The 13,608-nt window shown below is 40.4% G+C and overlaps 1 protein-coding gene across 1 annotated transcript; it reads left to right on the top strand.

Moving 5' to 3' along the window:
- Positions 1 to 1,967: 1,967 nt before the first annotated feature.
- Positions 1,968 to 3,080, top strand: LOC145573514 (uncharacterized). Its single transcript, XM_081631795.1, has 4 exons — positions 1,968 to 2,220; positions 2,310 to 2,335; positions 2,418 to 2,531; positions 2,628 to 3,080. Exons 1-4 carry the CDS (start codon positions 1,968 to 1,970, stop codon positions 3,078 to 3,080), a joined length of 846 nt encoding a protein of 281 aa, XP_081487921.1.
- Positions 3,081 to 13,608: the final 10,528 nt, after the last annotated feature.

The following is a 13,608-nucleotide window of genomic DNA, read 5'->3' as shown; positions in this document are numbered from 1 at the left end:
CTTCGTACCATCATCCCCGATCCTCCTTTTGTGGTTTCGAACCATCTGGAGTTAGTAATCTCATGGATTATGAATGGGGTGTAACTTTCACGGGTCAATCGTTGTTGCCTTTCGTTGTCCCTTAATCGTGGTTGCCTTTTATGATCCGTGAACGGTTTACAAGTTCCTTAAAAACTTGTTGGCAGCTCCCTACTTTCCCTGTCCCTAATCGTATTATGTCAATTCCCACTTCCAATGAGTGCCAAGCATATTCACCACATGCTTTAACGTAGATGCACTTCGAACGACGCCTACAACGAGGTTAAAGTTGCTCTTGGCCAAATGCACCCGATTAAGGCTCCGGGCCCAGATGGAATGTGCCCACGTTTCCTCTAGTCTTACTGGAATATCGTTGGCTTGTCAGTTTCTAGTACTATGCTAGCTATTTTGAGAGGTATGCCTATGCCTTCATATTTGAATAAAACGTTCATAGCTCTTATTTCGAAGAAAAAAGGTGCAGAGAGTATGTCGGATTTTTGGCCTATTTCTTTGTGCAATGTAGTTTACAAACTTGTGTCGAAAGTGCTTGCAAACAAATTAAAAAATTTTCTTGATAAAATTATTTCAGTTAATCAAAGTGCCTTTACCCCGGGGCGTTTGATTACTGATAATATTCTGGTTGCTTTTGAGCTTTTCCACCATATGAAAAATTCGGCTCAGGTTGAAGGTAGCATGGCTATGAAACTTGATATGTCGAAAGCCTACGATCGTATTGAGTGGGGCTTTTTAGAGGTGGTTCTGGAGAAATTTGGTTTTGATAACAAATGGCGTTCATGTGTTATGGATTGTGTAAAATCTGTTTCTTTCTCTATTTTGGTCAATGGGAAGCCAACGGAGGAATTTGTTCCGAGTAGGGGGATTCGGTAGGGGGATCCTATCTCACCATATTTATTTATCTTATGTGCGGAAATTTTATCTCATCTCTTGAGAGGAGCAGAGGAAAGGGTAGCTTGAGGGGTGTGAGAATTGTTCCTACGACTCCTTCAATTAATCACTTATTGTTTGCTGATGATTGCATTATATTCACTAGAGCTTTGGAGGATGATGTGACTGCTATTCAGGAGGTTCTTCGCCTCTATGAAAATTCGTCGGGCCAAAAAGTCAATTTTAATAAGATGACTGTCTCATTTAGTAAGGGGGTTTCTCAAGGGAGGCGTGTGAATTTGGCAAGTAAGCTCGGGGTAAAATTGGTAGATATACATGATAAGTATCTTGGGTTACCAACTGTGGTTGGTAGGTCGAAAAAAGTGATTACAAAGGGGGTAAAGGAGAATATATGGAAGAAACTACAAGGGTGGAAGGGGATAGTTCTATCTAAGGCGGGTAAGGAGATTATGATAAAGGCGATGGCCCAATATCTCCCTACCTACACGATGAGTGTGCTTAAGTTTCCATCTTCTTTTTGTGATGAGATCCGCTCTTTGGTTGCTCAATTTTGGTGGGATCAAAAGCAAGTGGAAAGGAAGATTCATTGGTTAGCATGAAAGAAATTGTGTAGGCCGAAAGGTGAAGGTGGTTTGGGTTTCCGTGACTTCAAATTATTCAATTGGGCTTTACTTGGTAAGAAAGCTTGGAGGTTAATTATGAAGCCGGATAGCCTTCTTGAACGGGTTCTTAAAGGTCGGTATTACACTTCGTCTTCTTTTATGGAAGCGGATTTGGGTAATTGCCCAAGTTATACTTGGAGAGGTATTTGGGAGGCAAAGTGGGTAATTAAGAAGGGCTTTTGATGGAGGGTGGGCAATGGGCATTCAATTAGAGTGTGGGATGATCCTTGGATCCCTCACACACAATCCTTGCGGGTTCTCTCTCATAGGGGGTCAAATAACCCAAATTTGGTGGTAAGTGACTTGACTGATACTACCAGGAAGTGCTGGGATGATACTGCAGTTTCATCAAATTTTCTCCCCATTGATCAAGAGTGAATCATGAGTATCCCATTGAGTAACAGACTGCCAGATGATACTCTTTGCTGGGACCTCGAAAAAGATGGGATTTACTCGGTGCGTTCAGCCTGCAAGGCTCTTTTCGAAGATGATTGGCAGAAGAAGGAAGAAGCTACCTCATCCCCTAGAATGATATGGAAGAAGATTTGGAATGTTACTGTGCTACCGAGAGTGAATGTTTTTATGTGGAGGGCGTGTCAGATTGCTCTGCCTACCCATAAGGGGATTAGCTCGCGTATTTCAGGCTATGATGATACGTGCTATGTTTGTCATCACGAGGTGGAGGATGTTCTCCATGCTATTAAGGGGTGTGCTCTTGCTCAGGATCTATGGGAATGCAGCAATTAAAGGTTTGTTCTTAATTTAAATTTCCGAACCGTAATTGATTGGTGGGAGCACCTGTTGAATGAAGTTGATGAGGTTGATGTGCAGATTATCTTTACTATTTGTTGGGCAATATGGGGTGCCAGGAATTCCTTTGTCATCGAAGGTTCTCAACCTGACCCTACGAACATTGTGGCATACGCTATGAAGGTGTGTGGAGAGGTGAGAAGTGCGAGAGACAGTGGGAGCAAGGGGACAGTCCAGGTTAGAGTTCAGCATCCTGAGTAGTGGAATAAACCTGAGGTGGGGTGGTTTAAGGTGAATGTAGATGCGGGGTACTTGGGTGAGGTAGGGATTGGCTTAGGAGTTGTTGCCAGGGACTGCTCCGGGGAGGTGTTGTGTTGTGCCGTAAGTCAATACAGGGAGAAATGGGGAGTTAAAGAAGCTGAAGCCAAAGCTGTATGGTGCGGCATTCAGGTTGCTAAAGATAGGGGCTTCAAGAAGATCGCGGTGGAGAGTGATAGTCTTCTTGTAGTTCAAGCGTTGCGTGGAGCTGCTGTTGGGTGTAGTAATTTTCATCTAATTATTGAAGATATTAGGGTGGCTTGTTCTAGTTTTGATGATGTTAAGTGGTCTTTTTTTAAGCGTAGTGGCAATCGTGTTGCTCACCATTTGGCTCACTTCCAACCTTGGGAGGTGGGGCAAAGAGTGTGGGTTGATAACTTGTCAATTGATGTTGTTAATTTTTCTTTGCTTGATTTAGTAATTTAATCCTCCCTAGTAGGGGCTTTAAAAAAAAAAAAAAAAAAAAAAAAAAAAAAAAAAAAAAAAAAAAAAACCTTTTCATAAAACCACAATTATACCACTTCAAAAAATTCCAACATTATTACTTGTAAAAAAACTCCTTAAGAACTCATCAAAATCATATCTTTATACTTGGTTAACAATTAAAATAAATGGGTATTCAAAACCCCTAAATTAATTGATAAAAGAACCCTAAAAATCAAGTGTTTATAAACTTTAAATCCCCAACTTTAATTTAATCATATCCAAATCTGAAAATAATACTCATAATAATAATCTGAAAATATAATTTAAAATCTTTAAAACATGATTTTAATACTAATTCAACAAACTTTGAACAATAAAAACAAAACCCAAACTAATAAATAAGTAAGAAAATAAAGAGGAAGGAGAAGAAACAAAGCCACGTGTGGCCGGCAACGTGGGTGGCTCGCCGGTAGCAGGTGGCTGGTCGGAGCTCCGGTGACGCGGGCTGCCAGAGGGTGACGTGGCAGCAGCAGCTTCCCAACCCCACCCACAATTCCACTCAAGTGGAGTTCTACGAGAAAGCAAAAAAAAAAAAGAAAGAAAAGAAAGAGAAAAAAGAAAAAAAAAAGGAATAAGGGAAAAGAAAGTAAAAAGGAGAAAAGAAAAGAAAATAAGAAAAGGGAAAATAAATTTACCTCTTTATCATCTTGTGTGGGCAAATTTTAGGGTTTTGAGAGGTATTTATAGAGTAGAGAGTAGGGTTTAATTTTGGGCTCAATGAATAAATGAGCTTGAATTATAAAATATTTGACCCACAAGGGTTATTCCAATAAGAGTATGTTGGAATAATTTATATACAATATTTTAAACAAGACACAATAATTAATAAATGTTTGACACAAAACATATATTTTACTTTTATAAAACCTTATAATTAAAATACATTAACCCTTTAAAATATTTAATTAAAATACTTGACCCCTTAAAATATACTTTATAAATACTTAAATACTCTATAAAAATACATAAAATATGGAGTATTACATAAGACTACCTCCACTTTCTCCGGGTTGGCATCGATTCCTTTCTCGGTGACCAGGAAACCCAGGAACTTCCCAGAGCTCACCCCAAAAATACATTTCTTTGGGTTGAGCTTGATGTTATACTTATTTAGCGTGGCAAATGTTTCCTATGGGTCCATAATGTGCCCCGCCTATGTGACAATCTTGAAATTGAATCGTCAATATATACTTCAACATTTCTCCCTTTTTGATGCATGAACACTCTATCCATTGTCTTCTGAAAAGTAGCCCCCGCATTCTTCAGCCCGAAGGGCATAGCTATGTAATTGTACACTCCCCCTTTGATGATGAATGAATGTGGTCTTTTACCTGTCTGGTTTATGCAGGCTGATGTGGTGATACCCCGAGAAGGCATCCATGAAACTTAACAAAGCGTGGCCGCTGGTTGAGTCTACTAACTGGTCAATCCGCGGTAGCGGGTAGCAGTCTTTTGGACATGCTTTGTTGAGATTTGTGAAATCAACGCACATCCTCCATTGGCCATTCACCTTCTTTACCATGACCACATTGGCCAACCACTCTGAATAATCACAAAACTCTATGAATCATGTTTCTAGAAGCTTGTCTACCTCCTCCTGGATTGCCTGATTTTTATCCGTGGAGAAGCTTTGCTTTTTCTGCCTGACTGGCTTAATGTTATTTTTCACATTCAACATGTGCATCATGACCGCGGGGTCAATCCTTGGCATCTTGTCTGCTAAAAACGCAAAAATGTCCTTATTGCCTCATCAGCTCTATGAAGTGGACTCCCACTCTAGGGTTAATATCTTTTCCAATTTTCACCGTCCTAGAACCGTCACCCTCTGTAAGCTGAATAATTATGTGCTCCACGCTGGGTGGTGGCCTGGCTGCCTCTTCCTTTGCGGGCTTAAAGTTTTCCATTGCTAACTTCTTCTTATCCTTCTCTTTGTGATACTCCTCCCGCTTTCTTTTCCTTGATTTATTTTCGACCTGCTCGCTGGACCTTGGCTCGAAGCCTGAATGTTTCCTGGTCCTAGTGGGCTGCTTCAAAGCTCTGATATAGCATTGCTAGGCTGTCTTTTGGCTTCCCCTGAGCTTTGCAGACCGCCCTCATTAGTTGTGTATGTCATGGCAAGGTGATAGGTCGATACCACCCCGCCAATTTTATGAACGAGCGATCTTCCCATAATCACATTGTATGGTGATAGGGAGTCTATTACCAAGAATTCTACTTGAACGTCACGTCGCTTGACCTCTCTCTCACTCGGACTGATAGCACAATTATACCCTCAATGATAAGCCAGGACCATTGAACTCGGTGACTTCATAACTCACCTATTTTAGGTCTTTTCTGTCCAACTTTAGCTCTTTGAATGCACTAATGTATAAGATGTTGGCTGAGCTGCCACCATCTATTAGTACTCGGTCTACCTCCCAGTTTGCAATTCTCATTCTCACCACCAGAGGGTCGTCATGGGGGTAAATTATGCCTTCTTGCTCATACTCATCAAATGTAGCTCATGGCTGCGGAGGAAGTGGCGGCCACCTGCGCTTCTCATTGTAATTTATCTGGTGGATCATTGCTCATAAGTCAGCCCGCGCTCTATTCACGGTTCCACCATGCATTTTTCCACCATTGATCACATACACCCTGACCTCTGCGACCTCCTCTACGGTCATGTCCAGACTTGTCCTCCTATCTTCTCCTACAAGAGTCACAATGTTGCTTGAACTGGTTTAAGTATACTCTCCGCACTAAGTCCTCTATGTTGTCTTTCAGGTGCGTGCATTCGTCCGTGGTGTGCCCATGGTCCTTGTGGAAGTCACACCATTTTCTTGGGTCACGACTTCTATTCACCATTCTGGGTGGTCTCTGCCACTTATCTTCAACTTTGTTCACGCTGAATATATGAGTCCTCGAGTGAGTGAGCGGAGTGTAATGGTCAAACCTTCCAAATCAACCTCCTCATTTCTGGTCCGATCTTCTCACCCCGACCGCTCTGTCTGCGTCCCTGTGACCTTTTTCAGCCTGGCTAGGTTGATTCAACTTGGTTGTGTTCCCATCTCGACCGTCTTTACCTCGCTTTACTGGATTGCTTGTCGTTTTTCGGCTCAGCATTGCCCTATTTGTCTCATCTACTTTTATGAATTCATGCGCCTTTCCTAGCACCTCGGCCAGCATTTTAAGAGTCTATCGCCCCATATACGCTCTGAACAGTGAACCCAAAAACAATTTTCTTTGCATTGCTAGCATCGCTGCCTCCTAGCTAATGTTTGGGATGGTTGTTGCTTCCTTATTAAATCTGGTGATGAACTCTCACACGGGCGGCTCATCTTTTCCTTGCACTAGTGGCATCAGCTCGGTGGTCATTTTTGTACGATCCACCAGGGTGACAAAGTGCTCCATGAACATTATCTTCAACTGATTACATGATTAAACGGACCCTTTTGAGATGGCTCCGTACCACTCCGCTGCCAGCCCCTCTAGGGTTAGCGGGAATGCCTTACACCAGACTGAGTCTGTCATGGTTTATAGTACCATGTGATTCTCAAATGTCTAAACGTGGTTTTTAGGTGTTGTGGTTCCATTGTACTTACAGCTAAGCATCTTTATCTTCTCCATCGGTTCCTTCAGAATCTCCCTATAAAATGGGGAATCATCAGGAATAACTAAGATTAGCGCTGCTCGCTTCTCCCTGTCCAGGCTCGTTCTCCGCTCAGAGGCCGGTGACCTCCTGCGGGTAACTCGAGCCTCCGGGCTGCCCTTTTCTTGGGTTGCCTCGTCCACAGTCCACTCCCGATTCAGGTTTCTAGCCTCCAGCTCCAGCACCTTCTTCCTCAGCTGGACCAACTCTACATGCTCCGGGGTGAGATTCATAGGTGTCACCTTTTTCAAGGCTGACTCTATAGTTGTAGCTACTGGTGAAGTGCCTGTCCCTTTACCGAAGTTGGTAAGGACTGCTGTCATATCTACCAGCTGCTCTTTACTGCACTTAGAGAGGTTTTGCCAAATGCCTGGCATATTGACTTGTTGCGGTTTTTAGGTTACTGTTGTTGAAATGATGGGTTCGCTGCTCTTGCCTGTTGGTGGCATTCCGGACTTAAAAGAAGAACTAGACCCTATCGGATCTGTTGGTTTCGCCGCCGCTTTGGTTGCACCTGACGCCGATCCGGCGGGATTAGATTTTTGGGATATACTGGATTTGGGTTTTTCGATTGGTCCTTGTGGATCGAGGGTTATTGATGTTGTTTTTTGTGGTGTTTGGTTGGCGTCACTGATATCAAGAGTGGTGTTTGCAAAGCTTCCTCTTCGGCCATGGCGGTTTGTCAACTAGTCCCTTGCTCAGCTGATGAACCTCAAGTTAAATGATCCTTCCCCTCCTTCTAGCTCCAACTGTTCCAGGTGTGGATCCAAGGGTTCTACTGGCACGAGATGGGTCCCATCAACGACCTGCGCAAGGCAGTACACGTAAACTACCCTCGAGGGTTGCTCGATGAACCCCCCTCTGATACTTAAGTTAGAATGTATTTAGAGAGAGAAAGTGTACTTAGAAATATATAGAGAGTGTAGTAACTTGTGTGTCTAACCTCCTTTCCGTTGTACTCTGTCCTATATTTATAGGAGTCCGATCCCCTTTATCGTACTTGGTCAGCTTGCGGGCTGACTCTATCAGGCTGAGGAGCCCCATAGGCTATCCTTCCGGCGGTGAGTGCGCACCTCGAGGGCCAGTCTAGGAGCCGGGTGATAGCTTAGTAGGAGCTATTCTGTACAATTTCCTTCCCAATTAACGTGCTTATCATGAGTATGTGTGAATCCCAACTACCTAACATTCTTTATATCTTTCTAGTAATCGTTTAATTGCATCGTTAGACTTGTTAGACCAACCCTCATTTAACCTTCGGAATAGTTTAAGCTTGAGACCGCAGTAAGTACCACATTCCCTAGGGTTTGACCCGGACTTACCCCTATACGTAGGGTTGGGTTTGGTTTTACAAATTTTGTTTTGATTAAGGAACTTAGTCACCAACGACCTAGGTTTATCCCTCGTCACTCTCTCCTTCTGAAGGCCCAACAAATGCTAACCTACCAATGACTAATTTTTTATTCTGTCTTTTATACCAATCAATGCTTGTCAGATGCATCCCAACGATAGTGCTCTGAAAACTCATTGTATAACAATCCTGTCCCAGAAGGTAGCTTAGAATGCATTCGAAAAAACTATGTAAGACAGGTTCTAGAACGCCTATCATCTGAAATCATTGATGTAAGTTTTTCATGGAGCTTAAGCTGAATCAACTGTGAATTGGGCAAGTGTACAGGAAGAGGCAAAACTGGTGGGTTCATTTCGTACATATCAAAACCAAAAAGGTGCCAAGCAGCCTCATAAGGGGAAACCCATCGACCTGATTGATACTGTTCTATTTCATCATAGACAGGCACAACATCTTTGGACTGAAAAATATTGAAAGATATTCTGTCATGACCTTTATAAACAAACTAATATAGATACTTCACCGCCGCTATAGTAGAGCAAATTTCGACATTTAAATGACATTAAAAATATGATTGATATGTCCATTATATATAGTGTTTTACCCTCGTCCCTTGGTCATAATTGGTAGTGTTTTTTGCTCTTTATAGCAACTTTTATTACTAATTGGTGTTTTCTAGTGTTTTCGTAGTTTGGGTTGACTTTTGTAGAGAATTACTCTTTTGGAGCATTTTCCCGGGATATGATGAAGTGGCTACGAGCATTGGAGGAGCACGACCATCCTTTATAGCCCAAGGCCAGTTAGAGTCATCGAACCGGTGATTAAGGGCTCAGCATTTGAGATTTCGAGACATTTAGACCGAGTATTCAAGACCCAAAAAGGAAATCTGGATTGGGCCGAAGAATCAGAGCCCAATCGAAGTCCAAGCTTGCCCAAGTGTCCTTGCCTGGCCAAGGTGATGAAGAAAAATGCCTCGCGCCCGAGCTCGCGCGCGGCCGGGCGCGAGAGACGCCCATGATTGAAAAAAGGCGGGCCCGGTTAGGCGGCCCTTCGCCCGATCGGGCGCGAGATTTATAGGAGTTCTATTCAGCGGAATTTCTTAGTTTTAATTAGGAGTAATTATTTGGTATAAATACGATTTAATGCTTTTAGTTTTAGGATCTTTTCTCTTAGACTTTGTCTCTCCACTTAGTTTTAGATTATTTTCTCTCTCTACAACTTTGTTCTCTACTTTGTTCTTAATTCAACTCTTTAAATTCGATTACTTTGGAAACGATTTCTTCTACTTTAATCTCAGTTATTTACTTTATTTCTTTCATCATTTTTTTAGATGAATAGTCAGTATAAATGCCGCCCGTGGTATTTATACTATGACTATTCGTCTTTCCACGGGTACGACTAGGACATACCTTTTAGGGGGACCGGCTAGGGGGGGGGGTTTCAACCTAACTATTTTGGTGGCAGCTCTTCTGGTGCAGGTGGTAGCGGTGGAGGATTCGGCTCCATGGATGAGGATGATGAGGATTAGCTAGCTGGGCTAGTTCCCAAGATAATAAGGACATTGTCTGATTCTAGCTTGGGGGAGATTTTTGGATTTGGTATCTTTCTTTTTCCCTTTTCTTTTATTTTTTGTGTGTTTTCTTAGATTAGATTTATTCCTTTCTAGTATAGTTTTATTGCTTTCTTATACGAAAATTACAAAAAAAAATATTGAAAAATAAAAAAAAATCAAAAAATACGTTTTAATGAATTGTAAATCATGCTTCCCAGTGCCCCTTACTTGAAAAAATTATATTTTGATTCATGGTACATGATAATGAGCATTGTGAATTTGTTGATCATGATTTGAAGTTTGATTGCTTGGATGCCTTAACATGCGTCAATTTTATCTAACTGCTTCTGACTATTGTGCTTGACTAGTTGATTTGGTTAGGAATGTGTGTTAGTTCCTGGTATGTCAATGAATTTGAGTATTGATTTGCAACTATGAGTAGTGTTCCATGTCTCATTATTATGCACATTGTGGAGGACGAAGGAATTTGTTCTTTTAGGTGGCCTTCAGATGATTTTAGATGCATTTGTTCCCTTCTTGCTACCCGTGTTGTTGCCTTGACTTTATTTTGTTTATAAACCACATTACAAGCCTATTTTGCCCCATTAGTTACTAGTCCCAAGCTTGTCTTGGGGGAGCTATTAGTGAGTGAGGTGAGGGAGTTTGTAGTGTGCTTATTATTTGCACAATTTGGGTGGGTTTTGAGAAGTAATTTTGTTCTTGATCGAAGTTTGTTTTTGACGAGTTTGAAATCTTAATCTTCTTGAGAAAAAAATAAAGTATGATCATATAAAAAAAAAATTGAGAGAGAAGTTCAAGAAAAAAATTGAAAAAAAAAGTGAACTTCAATAGAAAAAAAAAGAGCAAAAAAAGGAAAAAAATTGTTTAATGTTCAAATGTTCTAGTTGAAGGTTGATCAAAAGAAACAAAGAAAAAATTGAGTTTCAATGAAAATCAGAGTTTGGAAAGTAAAGTTTGTTTATTCACTCAAGTTCTACATTGTTATACTTTTGTGAGTGATATTGTAAATGTTGGGATTGTTTGTTATGTTTGGATTTATATTTGGTGAAATTTTGTTGGAGTTGAGTATGTTGGAGATGATTGGTCATTATATATTTTTGACCTTAGTTTTATTAGGTTTTTTCTCCTTTAAGCATGGATTTTCTCTCAATTTTTCCCAAATATTTCCTACCCTTTTACCCTAGCCTTACATTACAAGCTTTAAAGACCTTCCGACCTTGTGCATAGAGTTGTGCGAATGTGAAAGTGTTGTCTATCAATGCAAGGAATGACTTGATATATTTCGAGTCGACTATTAAGTTGAGTGCTTGTCTTTTTAAACACACGAGAGTTGTGAGTTTAGAAGGGCATTGTTCACATAAAGGATTTGGGATGGAGAGTGGTCGAGTACATCTTTTACTCGCCACATAAATGAGAATTGAGTGTGTAAGCACTAGTCTTGAATCCTATATGCTCTTGTGGTTTGCTCTATTTGACAATTGTTAGGGAGGACGAGTGATTGGATAGATGAGATTGGTTGATGTTGAAGCATGTTTATTAGATTTGCCTTGAATTTTTTGTGCTTGATTTTTACTATTTAGGGTGAGGCATGTATTTATTGATTCATTGATGAGATATTTGCTTAGGGACAAACAAGGGTTTGGCTTGGGAGAGTTTGATATCTCCATTTTATATAGTGTTTTACCCCCGTCCCTTGTTCATAATTGGTAGTGTTTTTGGCTCTTTAGTGCCACTTTTATTACTAATTGGTGTTTTTGTAGTTTTGGTTGACTTTTGTAGGGAATTCCACTTTAAGAGCATTTTCCTGGGATATTATGAAGTGGCTACGAGCATTGGAGGAGTACAGCTATCCTTTATAGCCCAAGGCCAGTTAGAGTCATCAAATCAGTGATTAAGGGCACAAAATTTGAGATTTCGAGGCATTTGGACCGAGTATTCAAGACCCAAAGAAGAAATCCAGATTGGGCCGAAGAATCAAAGCCCAATCGAAATCCAAGCCTGCCCAAGTGTCCTTGCCCGGCCAAGGAACCTCCCGCCAGAAGGCGCGCCCGACTAGGCGGTGTGATGAAGAGAAATGCCGCGCGCCCAAGCTCGCGCCCGGCCGGGCGCGTAAGACGCCCATGATGGAAATAAGGCGGGCCCGATTGAGCGGCCCTTCGCTTGGGCGCGAGATTTTTAGGAGTTATATTCAACAGAATTTCTTAGTTTTAATTAGGAGTAATTATTTGGTATGAATACGATTTAATGCTTTTTGTTTTAGGATATTTTCTCTTAGACTTTCTCTCTTTACTTAGTTTTAGATTATTTTCTCTCTCTACAACTTTGTTCACTACTTTGTTCTTAATTTAACTCTTTAATTCCGATTACTTTGGTAACGATTTCTTATACTTTAATCTCAGTTATTTACTTTATTTCTTTCATCATGTCTTGTTTAATTGCTTTGATTAGTTTAGCTTCAATTATGTCTGAGTAGTTTTCTTTCTAGGGTTTATGGGGATCCATAAACTATATGAAGGGGTAAATTATTGTTGTTTATTATCAATGCTTGATTAATTTCCTATTGATTGATTTAATGTTCTGCAACAAGATTAGTGCCGGTCTTTTATGTATGAGTTTAGCAATATTAATTCTAGATTTGAGAGATGAGAATTGATATTTATGCTTAGTTTCAATAGGTAGGTTAATTTATAAATGGTTAAGTCGAGATGAGATTTAATACCGGTAGATTAACTCTGTGATTGTAATACGTAGTGAAAGCCCTTTATGATCTGATTAATTGATGCATTGATGATTGATTGTTATGTATTACCCTGGAATATTATTTATTGGTGAACCTATGCCCTGTGTCTTTTATTCCTTGATTTTCCTCCTACTTTTATTCTTTCCCACTTTTTCTCCTAGTAGTTTAGTTCTCCTTTATAATAACAAATTGGTTACTTAATAATTTAGATTGCTTTAATTAATTAGGAATAGAAAGACCAGTTTCCCTGTGGATTCGACCCTACTTCCCTATCAGCATTAGTTAGAGGATTTAAGAATTACTTTTGATTAGGTGATACGACTTTAGCCTGTCAAAATTTGGCGTCGTTGCCGGGGAAACGGTTTTATTTTTATTTCTGTTTGTTTTCTGTAGTCTAGGTTATTTCTTCTTGTCTCAGAGAACGTTAGTTCTTTGAGGCAAGTCTCATATTATCTTTTTAGTTTTTTGTTTATGCCCAGGTGTTCCAGATTAGGTTATATCCCATAGACAAAAGAATCTTTACAGGCAAATCCTGTCGGGTTCTGGGGATAACAATAATTGCCGAGACCCTCTAACTGATTCTAGTGATTCAGAAGTACCTTCAGATTCAGAATCAGAGATGACGACACCTAAGAAGCTCAGTGATTATTCGCAGCCGACGCTTACAGATTTTTCTCACCTTACTCCCACCCAGGCTCTTGATGGGGTACAATTCGAGATTAAACCCCAATTTATCACGATGATAGAAAGGAAGCAATTCAGTGGAGCTAAGAGTGAAGACCCAAATCTTCATATTGCAAACTACTGTCAATATTGTATTACCATCAGGCAAGCTGGGGTCACACAGGTTCAAATAAGGGAGATTCTCTTTCCTTTTTCTTTATGTGGAAAAGCCAAGTTATTGTATAATGGATTAAATAGAACTGCACGTGGTATAACTAACTGGGAGACTCTTATTTTAAATTTTTATAATAAATATTAACTTCCAGAGAGGACAGTATTTCTAAAAAGCGCAATTCAAAACTTTGCCCAAGAGCCAGATGAAAACTTTGTATGAGGCTTGGGAAAGATTTAAAGATCTACAGAGGGAGTGTCCCCACCATAATTTGGCACAGTGGCAGTTGATCCAAGCCTTTTATAATGGGATTGGAAATTCATCTAGAATAATATTGGATTATG

Source organism: Chenopodium album, chromosome 2 (assembly GCF_948465745.1).
Source record: "Chenopodium album chromosome 2, dcCheAlbu1.1, whole genome shotgun sequence".
In the NCBI taxonomy this organism is placed as follows: domain Eukaryota; kingdom Viridiplantae; phylum Streptophyta; class Magnoliopsida; order Caryophyllales; family Amaranthaceae; genus Chenopodium; species Chenopodium album.
Note: the sequence above shows the minus strand (reverse complement) of the source record. Positions and strands in the feature narration are given on the sequence as shown.